This window comes from Typopeltis vanoorti, chromosome 19 (assembly GCF_054136105.1).
Source record: "Typopeltis vanoorti isolate ZY-2024b chromosome 19, IOZ_Tvanoo_1.0, whole genome shotgun sequence".
Lineage (NCBI taxonomy): Eukaryota > Metazoa > Arthropoda > Arachnida > Uropygi > Thelyphonidae > Typopeltis > Typopeltis vanoorti.
Window position 1 is genome coordinate 27,089,679 of NC_143567.1, and position 18,135 is coordinate 27,107,813.

Below are 18,135 nucleotides of genomic sequence, written 5' to 3' on the forward strand. Positions count from 1 at the left end.
GTTTTCTGTCAAAAAACATTGTGCTGAACACCAGCACTGCACAAGCCACAGGCATGTGCATCCATCATGCAAACCTCAGCTCTGCTTTGTAGAAGTCTTCTAGAGTGCCAGCGATGGGGGGAACCTTTTAGGCTCAGCGTGTCAAAAATGCCTAACTTGACTCTGCTGGTGTGCCACAGATAACTAAGCTTAAAATAGTGCAAATTACCCTACTTTTAATAGTAATTTTGAATTGAACTGAAAAAAAAAATGGAACACATTGAAATAATATCTGATAATTCTCCAGTTTAGTTTTTGTAGTCAAAAACTAAACTGGAGAATTATCAGATATTATGAATTTTGTAAAAAGGAAATAGTAGTTAAATTTTGTCCTATTAAGCTGTCTGGAATGTTGTAAATCGCCAGACAGTAAAGAGCAGCAGTGCAAAGGTCGCGTCTGAAACGCACGTGTCGGCCGTAACACCGCAGGGTACTGCATACGCGGAAGATGGCGCAAGCGCATCATCTTCCGCAGTAAGGAAATTGAGGATCATCTTGAGGGCATAAAAATTAAGGGTGGTGCGAAAAAGAGAGAGAATATAAGGCAATATGCGCCGTATTGCAGGGCTTTTTTTTGTTCCTGACTTCACCTCAAGGATTCCTGACCAGTGGACAGAGAAAGGACGAACCAGGGTCCTATGATGTCCGACAGCGGGCAGTCTTTCTGAGTATGCTGAACAAGATCCCACGACGAGCCGCTCACGAATCATTGGCCTACGGAAAAAATGTGCCAGTCGCTGGATGTCCCATTCAAAAAAGGAGCAGAGATAACTCTCAGTCGAGGCAGTAATAAGTTCGAGTCCGGAAAAATGTAGAAGGGACGACGTAGCCATATGCCAGGCGCCGAGACAACTGATCGAAGGATGACCCAAACAACACGTGGCAGTTAACAGACCTTCGGAAAGAACTGGGTAATGTAAAGACCTTTACTATGTGTTTTGAAAGAGATAGAATTAATGTTAGATTAAGTTATGTGGGTTTTTCGTTTCGTAAACTCAAGAAAATCGACCGTAGAACCCACATTATTTTCAGACATTTAAAATATTGTGTTAGGGTTAAAGACCACGAGATGGCGGCACTAGCTTGCCGCCTTCTTCACTGCGTACCCATGAATCAGTGATAGCCTTGGGCCAGCTATCTCTCTGATTGGCTACCAGTGGAGATTGAACTGCGCACTCAGTCTCCAAAAGTTAGATAGGGTAAACGGCTCTGCCTACTCCCTATACGGGAACAACATACGCGTTAGCTGATTAAGTTATGTGGACAATCCATAGAGGACTCTGATAAGAATTCGTAATTTGAGACCGCATAATTCTGTTGAACAAAGAAATGTCAGGAATGAATCTATATAATTGCATGTGACTGAAATTATGTGTATTTATACCTAGTGGATGACCTTTACCAGATAGTAACAAATTGTATAAAATGTCTTTAAGAGCAGCATGCATAAGAGAATTGATTTAGAGTAATATCATCATTTAGTTCTATTGTTTTGTATGATTAGCATTGTGATCAGAGTGCATTTTGATTAATTTAGCATTGTTTAACTAGCTTAGCATGAGATATTAACCTAGTAAGAGATTTAAAAGTCTTGGTATTTTAATCCAATTTTAGTTGTAATTGTCATTAGTTCCAATAAACATGTTTTGTTGCATATACCTGACTCATGCCTGAATTCGAGATCTCAAATTACCACTTATAAAAATTAGAACCATAGTGGAAGAGATTTTGATGAATGTGTTTAAGTAATAGATTATTGGACACGATTGCAATTAGTACCGATATCTATTTAGAGTGTGTTAGAGTGAATGCCAATCAATCTAGGAATATTCCCTGAACCTGATTAAACTCATGTTATAGGATACTGGCTGGCGCAGCAAAAAAAATATAAATTTTCCAGTGTCCGAAAAGGAATCCCTAGGTAGAGTCCAAGTTAGGCACACATAAAGAAGTATATACAAGAGGAGATTCTATGACTAATAATATCAAAGGTAATATAAATCATATAGAAGTAAAAATATAACAGTGTAAAGCCATTGCTAGATTTTAAGAGTGATATTCATCTGGTATTCAGTTCCAAGCATTCAAAAGTCCTTGTTTGTAGTGGCACTCTTCATTCTGTAGGTGATTTCTTTCCAGATCCTCAAGTTAGGACCTCAGGTTGACAAATACTGGCCTGGAACTTTGCTAACTACGGCTCTAATCCTTCAATTTGTAACCATTGGAAATCATTTAATTCCATAGCAGTGTATACTACTATATCCGGATACTTAATTATTTTAACTGTCTGTTCTAAGCTTCCAAATTGATTAAATCTTCTACCAAACTGATCATTTATTGAAATTTATTGTTGTTGGGTGTTGGTGAACGCTGGCATGTCACCATTGACATACGTGTCATAGGTTCGGCATCGCTAGTAGGAAATAGCTCTACTGTTAGGAAAATTGCCCTCTGGATGACTTTTATTGAGGCAATAAGTTTGTTCAAACTCGGATTTAATATCAGAGTTCAATTCTCTTTATTTTCTGTGCAAGATCTAAGAATAAATAGAAGCAAGATACCTGGTTCCACTTTATTCTGAGTATCCATGAGTGATTCAGGTTACAGTGATCTTTCTGAATTGCACAATGAGGTTTAATATACTTGGATCAATGGATGAAGTTCAAACTGCTCTTTTAAATTGCTCATAAAGCTTTTGAGAGCCACCCTGTGTACCTTTGTAGTAGGTCACCCAGACATTTACAGTAAGAATATAGAAAGTTTCTATTGCCCACCAGCTTGAGCCTAGGTCTGCACAGTGGCAGGCTCCTGTCTGCTAGATGGTGGCAGGTTCTTGCCAGCCACTGAGATTCAGCATGTGGCAAGATTTTGTCTTCTGCTGCAGAGAGCCCAGGTTTGGTATTGTGTAGATTTTTTGCCTGCTGTCATGTGGCATTGGTGTTCAAACATGGTGCAATCTTCCAGAACCAATGCAAATATCCATATCAATATTGTAAATGCAGGTTTACAGGGATGAGAGAGTGATCTTTTCAGATCAGTTTTTTTTTTTTTTGGACCTCCTAGGATGTTTTGAACAAACTGTATTCTATAAGTGTTAATAGCAACTTTTTTCATAGTATACATGCATAATGCATAGCATGCCCTAAAGGAGAGTATGTGCATTATGCATGTTGAACCATGAATACATGTATTCATTTTTTAAACAGCAGTAAGTAAAGAAGGTACAAGGCACTGTAATCATTCTCTACACCTGTCCTTGATGACATTGATGATGATGTCAAGAAATTTTCTTGTCGATTGTAATGAAGCAATGTCAAACTTTGCACGCGAAATGTATCACCACGATTGATCTATCTTCACACGTAGGTTGCTGACTTCATATCAATTGCCTTGGTATTCCATAATTATGGTAAGAGTCCTTATCCAGACCAGTTTCTACCTTTACTGAGATCTCATCAGTGGGTGCTAGATGCAGGAAAATATACCAAGTCGCATGCAAAACTTTGTATCCCTATGCTTGTGTAAAGGATCGAAAACAATAATATAATTCTTGTCAAGTATAAGAAAAACTGCTTTTCTAGGAAAAAAACAAACTTTCCACTACCTTTGAGTTCATTGGGGAAAAAAAAAGTACATATAAAGTAAAGCTCTTCGTTGTCTTTCATAAGATTCAAATACCTCAAGGTATCACTTGTAAAGGTTCTGATCTTATGACACTTTTATACATATACTGTCTGAGGTTGCAGTGGGCAACAAAGCTTATAAATAGTCTGGTACTGTTCTAAAATGTGCTGGAATGTATATGCAAGCCCAACATAATATTTCATTACTAGTTTCCTCTGAACAATTTTCTTCCAAATGGGTCTATTTAACATATGCCAGATCTCTGATTTTTAATCATGTCACACTTTTTATCTTCCAGAATTGCTTTAATCCATCTATATCCTGGTTTACCTCTGCATATTTTCTTGATTTTTCTCAATTTTTATAAGCATGACTGCATACTGCTACTTCAGGCAAGTGTCTCAAGTATCATGCATGAAGATAAGTATGTTTTGCAAGTGATATGCCTTGTTTAGCTAATTTCTTTTTTCCCATTCTGTTTAAGTGACTATGTCACCTTCAATTAGCTCTGCTTACACATTTTTGAATAATACTAAATTACACCTGTTTGAATACCATCTTAAATTACATTCTTGAATATTAAATATGTTAAATTCTTCAAACTAACACCTTCATTTTTAATACAGTTTTGTTTGTTTTTCTCACAATTCTCATATCTTTGATCAATCATTGTATTTGTACTAATCTCTCAGATTTATTATGTTAAACTGGTATGGACACTGTTTTGTATATTGCCAGCCTGATGTTTTGACTGAGCTCTCTTTCTCTTTTTCCATTCACCTGGCTCCCCACTATACCAGCATTACTTATTATCTATATAAGTAATGCTGGTATACTTAATTTACTATATTCACTAAAGATTAATTATATGCATTAACATTATGTATTATAATTAATCTATGTGATCTGTTCTATAAGTTTGCTGATGAGACTGCAGGTGATATTTTCTGTTTACCAGTCTTTTTAGAATATTGTTTTTAACTGCTGATTTTCATACCCACTTTGTCACACCAATTATTTAATTTAGTTAAAGAATGCTCAAAACTAGCAGCAGATAATAATATCAACTGGATAAAGAGTTGGGGTTAAAATCTGCTTTTAAAATTAAATTTATTAATTATATCCTATAATGGATACAAATAATATGGATTACATTTTTTGTAATCCATATTTATGTCTATATGTAATCCATATAGACATAAAGGTTGTAGAGATACTATAGAGGATGTGCCAAAGTTCAAATACCTTTGCAATACAAACAGTGCAAGAAACAAATGATTCCTTATATCTTAATCATCCCTTATGTGTTAAACCTTTGTGTTATAGCATGCCAAGTAACTTGGCTTTATAGAAACCTAATTAATGCTATGATAGGAGTTGTTCTATTGCATCTGCAATGTCTGTCAACTGCACATATTCTCTTGTAGTTTGTCTTGCAGGATAAAACATTAATGTTTCCAGAATGAAAAATCCTATTGTCACCACCATATGGGATCAGCTAACTTACCTTCAGCAGAAAAATCGATGTAATGGTTCTTCTCATCCTAGACAGGCTTTGGCCCATGTCTCTCTTACCAAAGGGAGTCAGTCATCTTTATTAACTGAGTTATGAAGGCTCCGGTAAGCTTATATTAACTATATAACTTTATAGTTGGTTGTTTTAAGGATTCATGTAAATGTGAGTAAGTTATGGTAAGATTGACAAGCCCATTTCCAAAGCTTTCTGTTCACATATTCATATGAATATATGAATTTTTATGCTGTTTATATAGTCAAAAATTGTAATCACAGAGGTTCTGAATGAACAACTCAGGTCTTGAAACAACGCAGCATAAAAGCTGCCTTCATTCCTCTGAATAAAGGCTTTACACCATTCTACAATCAGCTAAAGCCACCTCATTTGGTATTAAAGCCAAAAGTTTACAAGATATGCTTTATATGTGGAATCTGTTATGTAAACTTGATAGACTGCTCAGGAAAAATCTGAATGGACATATTAGAAATACAGAAAGAGAGCACATAAATGTCATTTTAGCCTTCTGTGCAACCAGGAAGAAGTATAGCATTATTTGGAGAATAAACCAAAATGCATTACATTCCACATAATAGTTACTTAAACTTAGATCTGTAATTATTTAAATTAAGGGGATATTAAATCCCACATTATTTCAAAGCCGAATAAGAAACTCAAAGATAGAAATCAAAGAGTTTCATGCCAAATATATGGCAAACTATAAAAGTTTCGACAAATCCTAGCATAAGCTAAAACATGGTTCAATACTAGGGCAACTCGTAGCAAAGGTGGGTAAAGTTCTGATTATTATCCTTAGTATTTCCCATAATGTAAACACACATCTCCTAGTTAAATCATTTTAACTCACCGAAGTGAAGCCTTTTGGCTCTTTCTTTAAATAATGTATTGGTGCACCTGTTTGGCAACTCGTAGAGCAAAGTATATAAGTTCTAATCACTACAAGCTCAGTATTATCTAGGTCTACTTACTCACTGATGAGACTTCAATAAAGGTTGAAACCAGTCTGGGTAGTGACCTTCCCCCATAATGTATTACGTGATCAGAGTTACCCATCCTTTGCTACGAGTTGCCCTAGTATTGAACCATGTTTTAGCTTATGCTAGGATTCGCCGAAACTTTTATAGTTTGCTATATATTCAGCATGAAACTCTTTGATTTATATCTTTAAGTTTCTTATTCGGCTTTGAAATAATGTGGGATTTAATATCCCCTTAATTTAAATAATTTTACCTTGCCAAAGTGAAGCCTTTTGGCTCTTTATTTCAGTAACTTATATCTGTAAGTTTAAGGAAGATTTGGAATTGATTCATTCAACCATACAGTGCAATAACACAGATTTAATACTCAACCACATTGCAGTCTGCTCTTATCTTTTAAGTTTAGAGATGGAATATGAAAGGCAATATATCAGTCAGATTGAAAATAACTTCCACATTTGACATTGTTGAAATAAAGTGTTGGGTTTCACCATAAACTTTCTGTAAAGTGCTTCTTTTTTTTTGTAAATTTAATCCTAAGAGAATTGGACCAAAGAGCCGACAAAAACCACTTGATTTAAATAAATTAACATTTCACTCTGGATATACCAAGTATGTAATTTCATGTACTAAACCTGAATTTTTCTGATTTCACTTGAGATAAAAATGGGTATAGGATATTCAATATTTCATTTTTCAAACTTATTTCAAGTAAACAAAGTGAAGAGAAATAAAATCTTAACTCAAGATTAATATTCTGTTAATTTTATTAAGTATTGTTAATATGTGCAAATGTAAGAGTAATAATAAAAATAAGACACAGAATACAAAAGAATTTTTTTTATTCATGAATCTAACCATTACATGATACAACTTTATTTAAAAGCACATAATACAAATATTTACATTTGTTCTAATGGTCTTATACCTAGGAGACACATTCCTGTACATAGCACTTTTCTTGATGCATGAAACATTAAGAGGCGAGCCTAAAAAAAGGACAAACTGTTTTCAGAAAATTCAAGATATCAAGAAATTAAAAACTAAAAATTAATAACGGCAAAAGATTAATAAATGAGCTTAGTAACATGATGTGAGAAGAAGAAGAATATAATATGTGCTGATTAATGCCATCAACACCAGACATAGAGTTAAGTGGAACAAGACAAAAATCATTCACAAAAGTCAGTTCCTAATGGAACGGCTATACAAAAAAACATGTGAAACATTACTTCACTCCCCTAACCTAAACAGATCCGATGGTCTACGTCTTTCCCCCTTGTGGGAGATAGTACTTTATAAAGCAGCAAATCTTTCCTAACATATAATTGCATACACACATACTGCATATATTTAATTATAAAAAAAATTAAAAATTAAATTATTATAATTGAATAATTAAATAATTATTATTTAATAATTAAATAACTAAATAATTAAAATAATTAAAAAAATAAAAAAATAATTAAATAAATTTAGGAAATTTAACCTTAGCTACTTAGGTGGCACTTTGTGAATATAACAGTTATTGTTTAATTAGTCTTGTACCTGTACTGATGATGCCTGTGATACTCGGGTGAAAATTCTATGAATAAAGAATAATTTACGTGAGTTAATTCCGTTATTATAATAGTTAGTAATTTTAATTGTTGATTTGACAGGAAGCTAGTAATGATGCATCTTTTACTTGCAGTACTATCATAATATCCTGTACATCCTCCCCTTAGGGTATAACATTCAGCAATTTGATGATGAATATGTCTGCCAGTTACTGAATGAAACATGTGCAAAAAAACAAAGATGGATTTATGTGAATTTATTAACTTTAGGATTAAAAACATATGCACTGCTTGAAAAAAGGTCAACAGACACCATAGTGTGGGAAACAAACAACCATGGCGACCAACTTAAGATGAAGGACCTCCTTCCACTGCAATGACTGCAGCAATCCTACAGGACATACTTCTCACAAGCATATATGATAGCGATCAATAAGACTTTTGGACTATTCTTCCTATTGTACGCATGTAATGAGGTTCTGAACTGTTGTGGGGCAGATATTTCTCAATCTTACCTGATGTTTCAGTTCATCCCACAGATGTTCAATAGGGTTGAGATCAGGGCTCTGTGGAGGCCAGTCAAGTGTAGTGATGTAGTTCATGTCTGCAAACCAAGCAGCTGCCTTATGACCAGTGCATACTGAAAGAGACAATGGTCAATTCTGTAGAAATTCCACCAAGTAGGAAGCATTTCATTGTCTAGAATGTTCAGATACTTCTCTGCGTTTAGTGTTTGTGCCACCACAAACAGAGGCCCAAAGTCAAACAAGGGAAAACAAAACCATATCACCACACTGCCACCTCCAAATTTCATAGTTGGAGTGGGGTTATACACTCTGGTAAGATTCACTGGGCATCTGCTACACTCACACACATCCATCTGCTCGGCAGAGGGTGTAGTGTGATTTGTCACTCCACACAGCTTTCCATGCTTCCACATCCCACTGTACATGCTCTCTGTACCACTGAAGACAACGATGCATGCTGGTTTGGGTAATTTGGGGCTTGCATATTGTGGTCCTACCATGTAAATCATTGTTGTTAAGCCTCAGTTCTGAATGTTTTTGTGCAAATTCATGTTCTTCCAGTCGATGCCCAATACTGTGCATTCATGTTGGTCGACAAACGGTCATTATAACATATTATCCTTCATAGTACTTTACTGTCACATTCGGTGAGTGTGGTGGGTTGTCCATTGCTCATAGCAGTAGCAGATGACTCCCTGTGCTTCCATCTTAGTACGATATCACTGATTGTTGGCCTGGGATGGCCCAATTTGTCAACAAATGATGTACACATAGGTCTGCAACTTGGCATCCTTTCACAATGCCTCTTTCAAACTCCATCAGTTCTCTTCTCTCAGCCATTTCACCCAGATACAGTTGCACTGATGTGGGAGCATATTTCTCCAATTTATAACGGCTACAAACATGACTCATTACATGGCATGATGATGTAAAATTCTCACATGATAAGTTAAATGAATTAACTTATCAAGCTTGATTTTACAAAGGTTTTCAGACAGTTTTATAACAGAAGTTCTGTGGTAATTGAATAAATGTTTTATTTTATTGTAAAATGCATTAATTAATTCCCATTGAAAGTTATATATAAACTCAAAGAGAAAGAATTAACTGAGATTAGTATGATGAATCAGCAAAAACAAACATTTGCAGAGTCTTGCAAAGAATAAGTAAGCACCCAAGATAGAGATACTCAAACGGAGGGGGGGGGAAACGAAGTGATGTCATCATGCCGACGGGTAATCCCAGATACTGTAGCATTGGAACAAAGGATTAGAAAAGATATATTTAAGATGACTGAGAAGGGACAGAAGAACTTTTGGCTTTTAGTTTTTTCCTATCTCAGAAGATCCAGTTCCAGGTGTGTGGAGGCAAGGCTGTACTCGGGGAAAGCTCCTGCATGTATGCACAGATGTGCCAGGAGAATGCGACTACCCGCAGACGTAATGGAGATTTCGGAAAATCCTTCCCAGTAACCGGATGAGGAATCGCAACGGCCGTGTCAACAGGAAATTACCCCAACTATACCGGACAGTTTCCATTGCAAGAATCACCTCATCGTCTAAGCGACAATTATAGCCAAGGATGAAGATGCACAATCAAGCTATCCATGTTGAGTCTTTGTTCAATTGACCAGACTGACAATGTAAAAGCGTACTGTAAGTGAGCATGTTTTGTTAGTGTTTAAGATAAGTATAATCGGAATTAGCATGTGTAACGAAAGTGCTTACGGGAAAGTGTTAGTGAAATGTTAGATGTTGTGTTATGGTTATGTATGGGTGAAATGATTGTATAATTGTGCATAAGATTGAAGCATTTAGTTTAAGTTGTAACTCACTGAAAGTTTATTGTAGATTAGTTTTGTAGAGAGATTTTCTCCCTTTGAGTATGTGAATTGTAGTCTCTTACTAGTTAAAATAAAATGTTATGTTTGATTAATAATCTTGCCTAATCATTTGCCAATGAGCTATCTCTAAAAAAATTAGCAAACATGGGTGTCATTTAGATACAGAACTGCCATGACTAGCTGCATGAATGTATGTAATTGAATTATAATCTTGCCTGTGTTCTTTCCCTAAATTCTCAGTCTATATAAAATTCAATTAGAATGGTGCAGTCGTAAAATCAAAAAAATTTTGACTGAAAGCTTAAGGTCTGTTTACTTGCAGTAGGAACAGAGGATAAGAAGGATTAAATGAGAGAGATTTGTTAAGTAGAATAAGGCTACATTAAGAGTAAAGTAGAACAGAGGTAAGTAAGGCATAAGGAGCTGGAATAGTAACACATATAAAGTTAACAAAGGCACAGTGAAGTATGAATAAAAATTAATAACAAAGTTAATAATAAAAACAAAAATAGCACAAATGGAAATAGAAACACACACATAAAAATAATTTTTACAATGCATCTTGCCCAGGTGCATTGTAAAACATGTATACATGTCTGCAAGGAGATGTGCTTTGCATTATGGGAGATACTAAGACAAGTGATTAGAGCTTAGTCCACCTTTACCAAGAGTTGCCTCAGTCCTGAAGATACTTCAGGTGCAAACTTTGTTTACACTTGGATAAAGGATTAAACTAAATTTATGAAATTAGCTCTGTTCACACAGTCCTCAATGCTAACAATATCAAATCTGTTGCTAATTCCTTCATTTTTAATATGATTCTGCCATCATCACCATTTGTTCACTTCCCTAATTTTTCTTGGATGCCTCATATTTATGGTAATCTAGTCCTTGATCAGCTGTTTTATGTCTAATCCAACTATAAGATTCATAAGTTAAACTTGGTTTGAACACAATCTTGCTTACATTTCCAACTAATTTTCCAGACATCTAGAATATCTTTATCTTTAGTTTCAACCAGTTTTTCTCTGATTTCTTTTACGGTATTCTTTTCTCCATTTCTAAATTTCTTCGATAGCCTCTAGAACATTTTGCTACCTTCCAGATATTTAATTCTATGTTCTTACCAAAGTCTTCCCATTCTTTTTGTTTGGTTGCCTTTACACACTGTGGTTCATTTTCTTGTATTCTCTTAAGAGCACATATTGACTTACTTACTAGGAACTCTTGTTGCTTTCTTCTTTTCCATGCGCACCACTTTAAGAATCCACCATGGAATACTGATTTTTCTATCTTTGAAGATAACATCACCACATGCCTCTCAAGTTTTGACTGTTTTTCAAGCTCATTTTATTTGGAATAATGTATATTTGAATCACCACTTTTTCAAATAAACATTACAGTTCACCAACAAAAGCTGCTTGACTTACATTCTTTTTCAAACTTTCTTAGATATTTTCTTTTCAAAATGAAATTCATTTTTATTCTGCTCAAAACTTAATGGTGTTCGCTTCTAATGTTCCTTCTAATTTTTATAGGCCCATGTGCATACGTTTCCAGTCTCAGACAATGTGTGCACTAATGTAATATTTCTCATATTAATACTGCCCTGTTTTTTATCTAGCTATAACATGTAAAATTGCAAGCACTAAATTAATTCACTCAAATCAGCACAGCTACAAAAATCCATCACCGTTTTCACAAGTTCAAGTAATTGTACTCTCTAGACCAGTGTTTTTTTTTCAAACTTTTTGACTGCAACCCACAATAAAAAAATACATTTTACATCCCGACCAGCACACATACACACAATATATATATGGTTGAGAAGCAGATACCCCAAAGGGACTGAGGTTGTACAAAATCATGGTAAAGGTAGAGCAAGCCCCAAGCTGCCTTCCAAAAATCAGTTTAATATCCTGTATCAGATATTAAGTTAAAAATAATAGATACTACACTCTTATATTAGCCAAAAGACTCAGAAGCAAAAAGTGCATTTGTTCTCATCAGCTTAATATCTGATAGGGTTCTCTCAACCCCAAAATATTATATAGATGTTTAGAGTGGATCCACTGGAGAAATTACTAAATAAAACATGTAAATATAAATAAAGTATGATTTATCATATAATTTAAATTTACAGTCTATTAAAAAATTACTGACTGTAAATTAGAAATTCTGAAAGCAAAAATTTTGTGCATGCAGTTACTACATGCATGTGCACACAGCTTAGAGGAAACATTGTTCACTTCCTATTTCATATCCTCTATATGATCTTGTGTCCTAAACCCACATGAAAATGTTGCTATCAACAATAATATACAATGAGATTTCTTATTTCACGTGTCCTCTCTCCTTGTGAATTTGTGTACATCTATGTTGGAACATGGTGTTAGTGATGGCAGTCTATGCCCTGAACAGATATCTAGCATGCTCTTACTGTTTATTGTTAAATTTGTTTGCTCTTTTTTCCAAATTTTTACAAAACATTTCTATATGTCTTGTAATCATTTTCTACTCTGCTGTTTAGATTTTCAAAAAGGCAAAATTTTCCTTTTTCTTTGTGCCAGCTGCTTCATCGACTGATTTTACAAATTTTTCCACTTCTTTCTTAGTAAAACTTTCTGTGGGACTGAGGCACAAGTAAATCTTATTTGTCCAATTTCTCATTTTGATTTTTGCCCACCTTACTCTACTTGATATTACCTGCCATGCAAGACAACTGATTATCTTTATGTTTAGTATTAAATATTATAGCTACCCTTCTTAGCTTCTCCTGCTCCTACAGCCTGAATATAATATATTGTAGTTCTTATGTAGACAAATCTCACCCATTTTCATCTTCTTTGTTTCAATAATACTAGTTATCTTTGACAGTTCAACTTTTCTGGTGATACCTGTTATGCTGATGGTACCCATCTTGAAATAAAAGTTGGCTAAAGTTTTCACCTGCTTTAGCCAACTTTTATTTGGAACAGCTAGAAGACGTCCTGTTTTTATCTATATTCCCTCAACCAACCTTTTGGGTGAGATATATAGATGACATCTTTTCAGTGTGGCCTCACAACAGAGATTCCTTACCTTCCTTTTTAGCCAAAATCAATTCCTTACATCCTCATATTAAGTTTACCATGGAGATTGAAAAAGACAAGTTATCCTTTTTAGATATTCTTCTCATCCACTCACCTTCAAGTATTCTGACAACAACAGTTTACAGAAAACCCACTTTTACTGGATATTATATTCTCAAACAATCTGCCCATCATCCTTATCAAAAAACAGGAATCATAAAATGTTTAATTCAACGAGCTAGAACTAATTGCTCAACTCCCCATGAATTACAGAAAAACTTTCAACTATCAAACATCACATGAAATTAAATGGCTTCTCCGAAAAAATTCGATTCCTACAATCCAATCCAGAACAACAAAGAATCAATACGTTGAGTTCCAATTCCATATATTTCTGAACCAATTTCAAGAATTCTGGAGAAATATGATTTAACAGCCACTTATATCCCAAATAACAAAATATCTACCCATTTCCCCTCTTCTAAAGATAAACGCTCAACTTTGTCTCTGCCTGGTGTATATCAAGTTCCTTGTAACTGCAATCTGTCGTACGTTGGCCAAACCAGATGCTCTATAGAAAAAAGAATACAAGAACATCAATCATACATTCTTTACAACAAATCCCGATAAGTCTGGATTGGTGCAGCACAGGATAGAGACAAACCACAACATTCTCTGGTCCAAGACCTGCCTTCTACACAGATGTCGCTATAAATTTGAATGCCTATTCAAAGAGAGTACTTCAATGCCCTAACTTGAATCAAAATGACTGTATATCCTTGTCAAAAATATGGGTAAGTTTAATCCGGATAACACACAATTTTTTTTTAATTGAGATCTTTAATTATTACATTAGTCTAATGTCATCTTTAATTGAATTTATGAATTAAGATTGTTATATGAAACTGTGAATTAGTACCTATAATTTATTCATCACTGATGAAATTTACCTCTCTTTAATGCTTAGCAATGTAATATCATGTGGCTTGTTCTACTTTTGAATGATCAATTGTTTGTATTCTACCTTGTAAAAACTGTTCCTATCAAGCCACTGAGGATAGTTAGTTAGTTTCAGACTGAAATATTTGGCAAACATTAAAATATTCTTGTGTTAATGCGTGTATAATTCTGACCTTTAAATGACCTCACACTCTGGAATTACGAATCAAGTTACTCATTAACAGGCATATTATCCTGCTGTACTTCAAAAAATTAATTTCAATTATAGTAAACAAGATATATACAATTTTCATCCTCTTGACAACAAAAATAGCAGAATAACAAAATGAAAGCAGCAGAATTCATGACAAACTCAAATAGAGATTACTGCTGACAGAAGCCACTCAAACATTAATTGGCAATCCAACAACACCATTGTGGTTCATTAAATTTCCGGAATGGAAATTTGAAGGGGGAAAAAAATTCATGCACTCTTTACTACAGATTTATTAATGAGAGGGGTAAATAAGACAATACATTACCTGAGCAAGATTTGTTTCTTGGCTTTTAACTTGTAGAACTTTATTAGCTGATCCAACTAGATCACTGTAAAGAAAATATATTTCAAATAAATTTAATGGGACATTATGCATTCATTTGTTTGTCTTTTACTTCCAATGCTAATTTATGGGAATGCTTGAGGGTCAAAGCTGTATAACTGCGAGGAGACCTCCATGTAGCTTTTTAAGGAATGTGGAGAACTGATCGGGACTACTGACCTAATATCCAATCCTAACCTGGAGCACTTAGTACAGAAATTCCTCTATAATTCTCACATTCAACTTTATTCCTCCTTTTTTTTTTTTTTTTATTTTATTTTATAAACAAGTACTATGAGAGCTCCACCACTCCAATCACTTGGATTTCAACATTCTGACCAGGCACTCTGAATTATGCAGTGCAGCCACTGCAAAACTGTTATACCTCCATATTTCAGCATTTCTGGTTCATATCATCTGCTCCAGCTGCCATTCCACATTTCAAGTTGCTCGTAGCTTTCTCTAAGTACTGATATGTACTCCTGTTTGCATTTTTCTTGAAAATTTTTTACTACAATTCTGTCACTGCTTGTTTCATTTAATGGGCTTTGAAATTATTTACTACAGATGTCCAGAATATATTTATCTTCAGTTTTCATGTCACCTTTATCATCTTTGATTCCTTTTACATACGCTTCCCTCCATTTCTGAGCTTTTTTCAATAGCCTTCAGAACATTTTTCACCCTTCTGATATTTACCTTCTATATTCTTATGCAAGTCTTCCCATGACTTTTGTTTAGCTACTTTCACACACAGCTTTGTTCTCTGACATTTCTGTCTGTATTCTTTCCAGACATCTCCCAAACTTATTTGCTAGAAACTTTCAGTATGCTTTCTTCTTTTCCAAGACTGCTTAACTTCTTGTGTTCACCATGGTGTTCTTATTTTTCTCTCCTTGCAAACAACCTTGCCACATGCCTGCCCAGCTGAATAAATCAATGTTTCCTTCACAGTCTGCACTGAGACTCCAAGATTTGGTTCTTGTTTTTGAACTGTTTCATTCTTTCTTCAATAATGTTTGTATATTGAGGCTACAGCTCACACGAAGCTGTTCAAATTTGATTCTTTTTAAAACTTTTTTTACATACTGTTCCTTTCAATGTGATATTCATTTTTATCCTACTTAAAATTAATTGACGGTCACTTCCAATTTCAAATCCTCTGTACACTTTATATCCTGAACCAGAATGAAGATATCACTATCAGCACTACATAATCAATGAAGCTTTTCATATGTTTTCTCTCCATGTGAACTTTTGTACATCTTTACGTTGGAACATGATAATAGTAATGACTAGTCTATATCCTGAGAAAAACTCCAGCAAATACTTGCCATTTTCCCTAAATATGTCTATTGGGATTAACTTACTACTCTGCTTTCTTTCTTTTAGGCTTGCACGGTGATCCGAATGCATTTTTGGAAATTATGGAGACAACTACCGTGTTTGAATAAAAACTTTAGTTTAATATTACTAAAATTTTACAATTCGACGTTTTGACCTTTATGTCAAGGTCATCTTCTGGAGCATACAAATATACACAAGAAACAAGCTATACTACAATCATACTGGTTCGTTAAAGACACTGACTAACCGCTACCACAATTGTTGGCCTGACCTTTGGTGGGGAAAAAAAAAAAATATATATATATATATATATATATATATATATATTATACATCCATGCTAGAGTCCTATTATTTGTGTTGTCTACTATATACATATATTAACATCATTCCAGCCAGTTGGAGTGGAAAGGTTTCTAATACTAGCAGATTGGCTAGAGTCCTGACTAATGTTGAATCTTTCATATTAGGTTGGCTGAATGTGTGCCATCCAGATCCTTGGAATTTTCATACCATCTTTATTGTTGATATTTGGGTGGTTTATCAGGATTTCGCAGGATTCTTTAAATTTTCTTTCATACCATGTTTTTGTGCGGTGTAAAGAGCAGGTGCTTTTCCAGTTGATTTGGTGTAAGGTGTTAAGTGCATGGTCTGAGAGGCCTGCTTCACCATAATGGTTATATTTAATGTGTCTAATGTGTTCTTTCTTGCGTATAGGGATTGTCCGTCCTGTTTCACCAACGTACGGTAAGTTACAGGTGCAGCGGATGCAATAGACTCCAGGATGTGCTAATGGGAGGAGAGGATCCTTAGAGGAGCTGAATATGGTTTTAAGTTTAGTGGGTGGTTTAAAGGTGGCATTGAGGTTATAATGTTGTAGGATTCTGTTGATTTTTTCTGATAACCCTTTAATGTATGGGATGGCTATGGTTTTACTGTAATCTAGATTCGTTTTTGTTGTGGTTTTATAGAGTATTTTATTGACAGTATTTTTGTTATAGCCATTGTTTATGAATGTGTCACTAATGATTTTTAGTTCTTGTTTCAGGGCTTGCTGGTTAGAGCAAATAGTTGTGGCTCTGTTTTTAAGGGTGTTTATGACTCCATATTTTTGTGCTGGGTGGTGGTATGAATTCGCATGTATGTATTGGCCCGTGTGTGTCGGTTTTCGGTAGACCGTGAAGGATAGACTGCCTGAAGGAAGACGTGTAACTAGTGTGTCTAGGAACGGGAGCGAATTTTGGTTTTCGATTTCGATGGTAAATTGTATGCGTTCGTGTTGTTTGTTTAGGTGGCTGAGGAATGTGTTTAGCGTTTGTCACCCGTGCGGCCAGATCGCGAACATGTCGTCAACGTATCTGAGCCAGATTGTCGGTCAAAGCATGGCGGAATCAAGAGCCCTTTGCTCAAAGGTTTCCATGTAGAAGTTCGCGATTGGGGGGGGATAATGGTGAGCCCATGGCTGTACCTTCCTTTTGTAGGTAGAATTTGTTTTGCCACACGAAGTAACCGGACTTTAGTACGTGGGTAAAGAGGGCCGTAATGTTGGGCGGAAATTTGTTCTGTAGTAGGAGAATTGTGTCATTGATGGGGACATTAGGGAAAAGGGACGAAACGTCAAAACTGACTAATAAGTCGTCTTTGTCGAGTGTTATGTTTTTGATTTTGTTTATAAAGTGTTGTGTGTTTTTTATGTAGGAGGGGGAATGACCTACCAACTCCTTGAGTGTTGCCGCTAATTTCTTGGCTAGGTGGTAATTGGGACTGTCTATTCCTTGTATTTTCGGAACCCCATATATTCTGGGGGGGCGGGCATAGTGGGGTTTGAGTTTTTTAACTGTGTCTGGTGGCCAAGAAGTGACGGACTTTAGTAGTTTTTCTGTTTTGTCCTTTATCTTTTTGTTGGGTTATAATTTACCATTTTATATGTGTTGTTATCGGCTACTAGTTGGTTCATTTGCAGTATGTATGTTGACCTGTCAAGGACAACAGTGGCACTGCCTTTATCAGCTTTCATTATTATTATGTTTTGTTTGGCTTTTAATGATTTAATTGCTGCTAATTCTGTTTTAGTCAG

At 35.1% G+C, this 18,135-nt stretch overlaps 1 protein-coding gene and 1 pseudogene across 1 annotated transcript in view; both read right to left on the reverse strand.

Annotated features, from left to right (window-relative positions):
• Positions 1 to 6,999: 6,999 nt before the first annotated feature.
• Positions 7,000 to 18,135, reverse strand: part of ArgRS-m (arginyl-tRNA synthetase, mitochondrial) — a 156,374-nt gene continuing 145,238 nt past the window's right edge. The window contains exons 18-19 of the mRNA XM_090409394.1: positions 14,656 to 14,719; positions 7,000 to 7,163 (exon numbers count right to left, since the gene is read on the reverse strand). Coding sequence (XP_090265520.1) covers positions 7,077 to 7,163; positions 14,656 to 14,719 — 151 coding nt within the window. The 3' untranslated portion in view covers positions 7,000 to 7,076. The remainder of the gene's footprint in view (positions 7,164 to 14,655; positions 14,720 to 18,135) is intronic.
• LOC150095934 (U2 spliceosomal RNA) lies at positions 11,933 to 12,092 on the reverse strand (annotated as a pseudogene).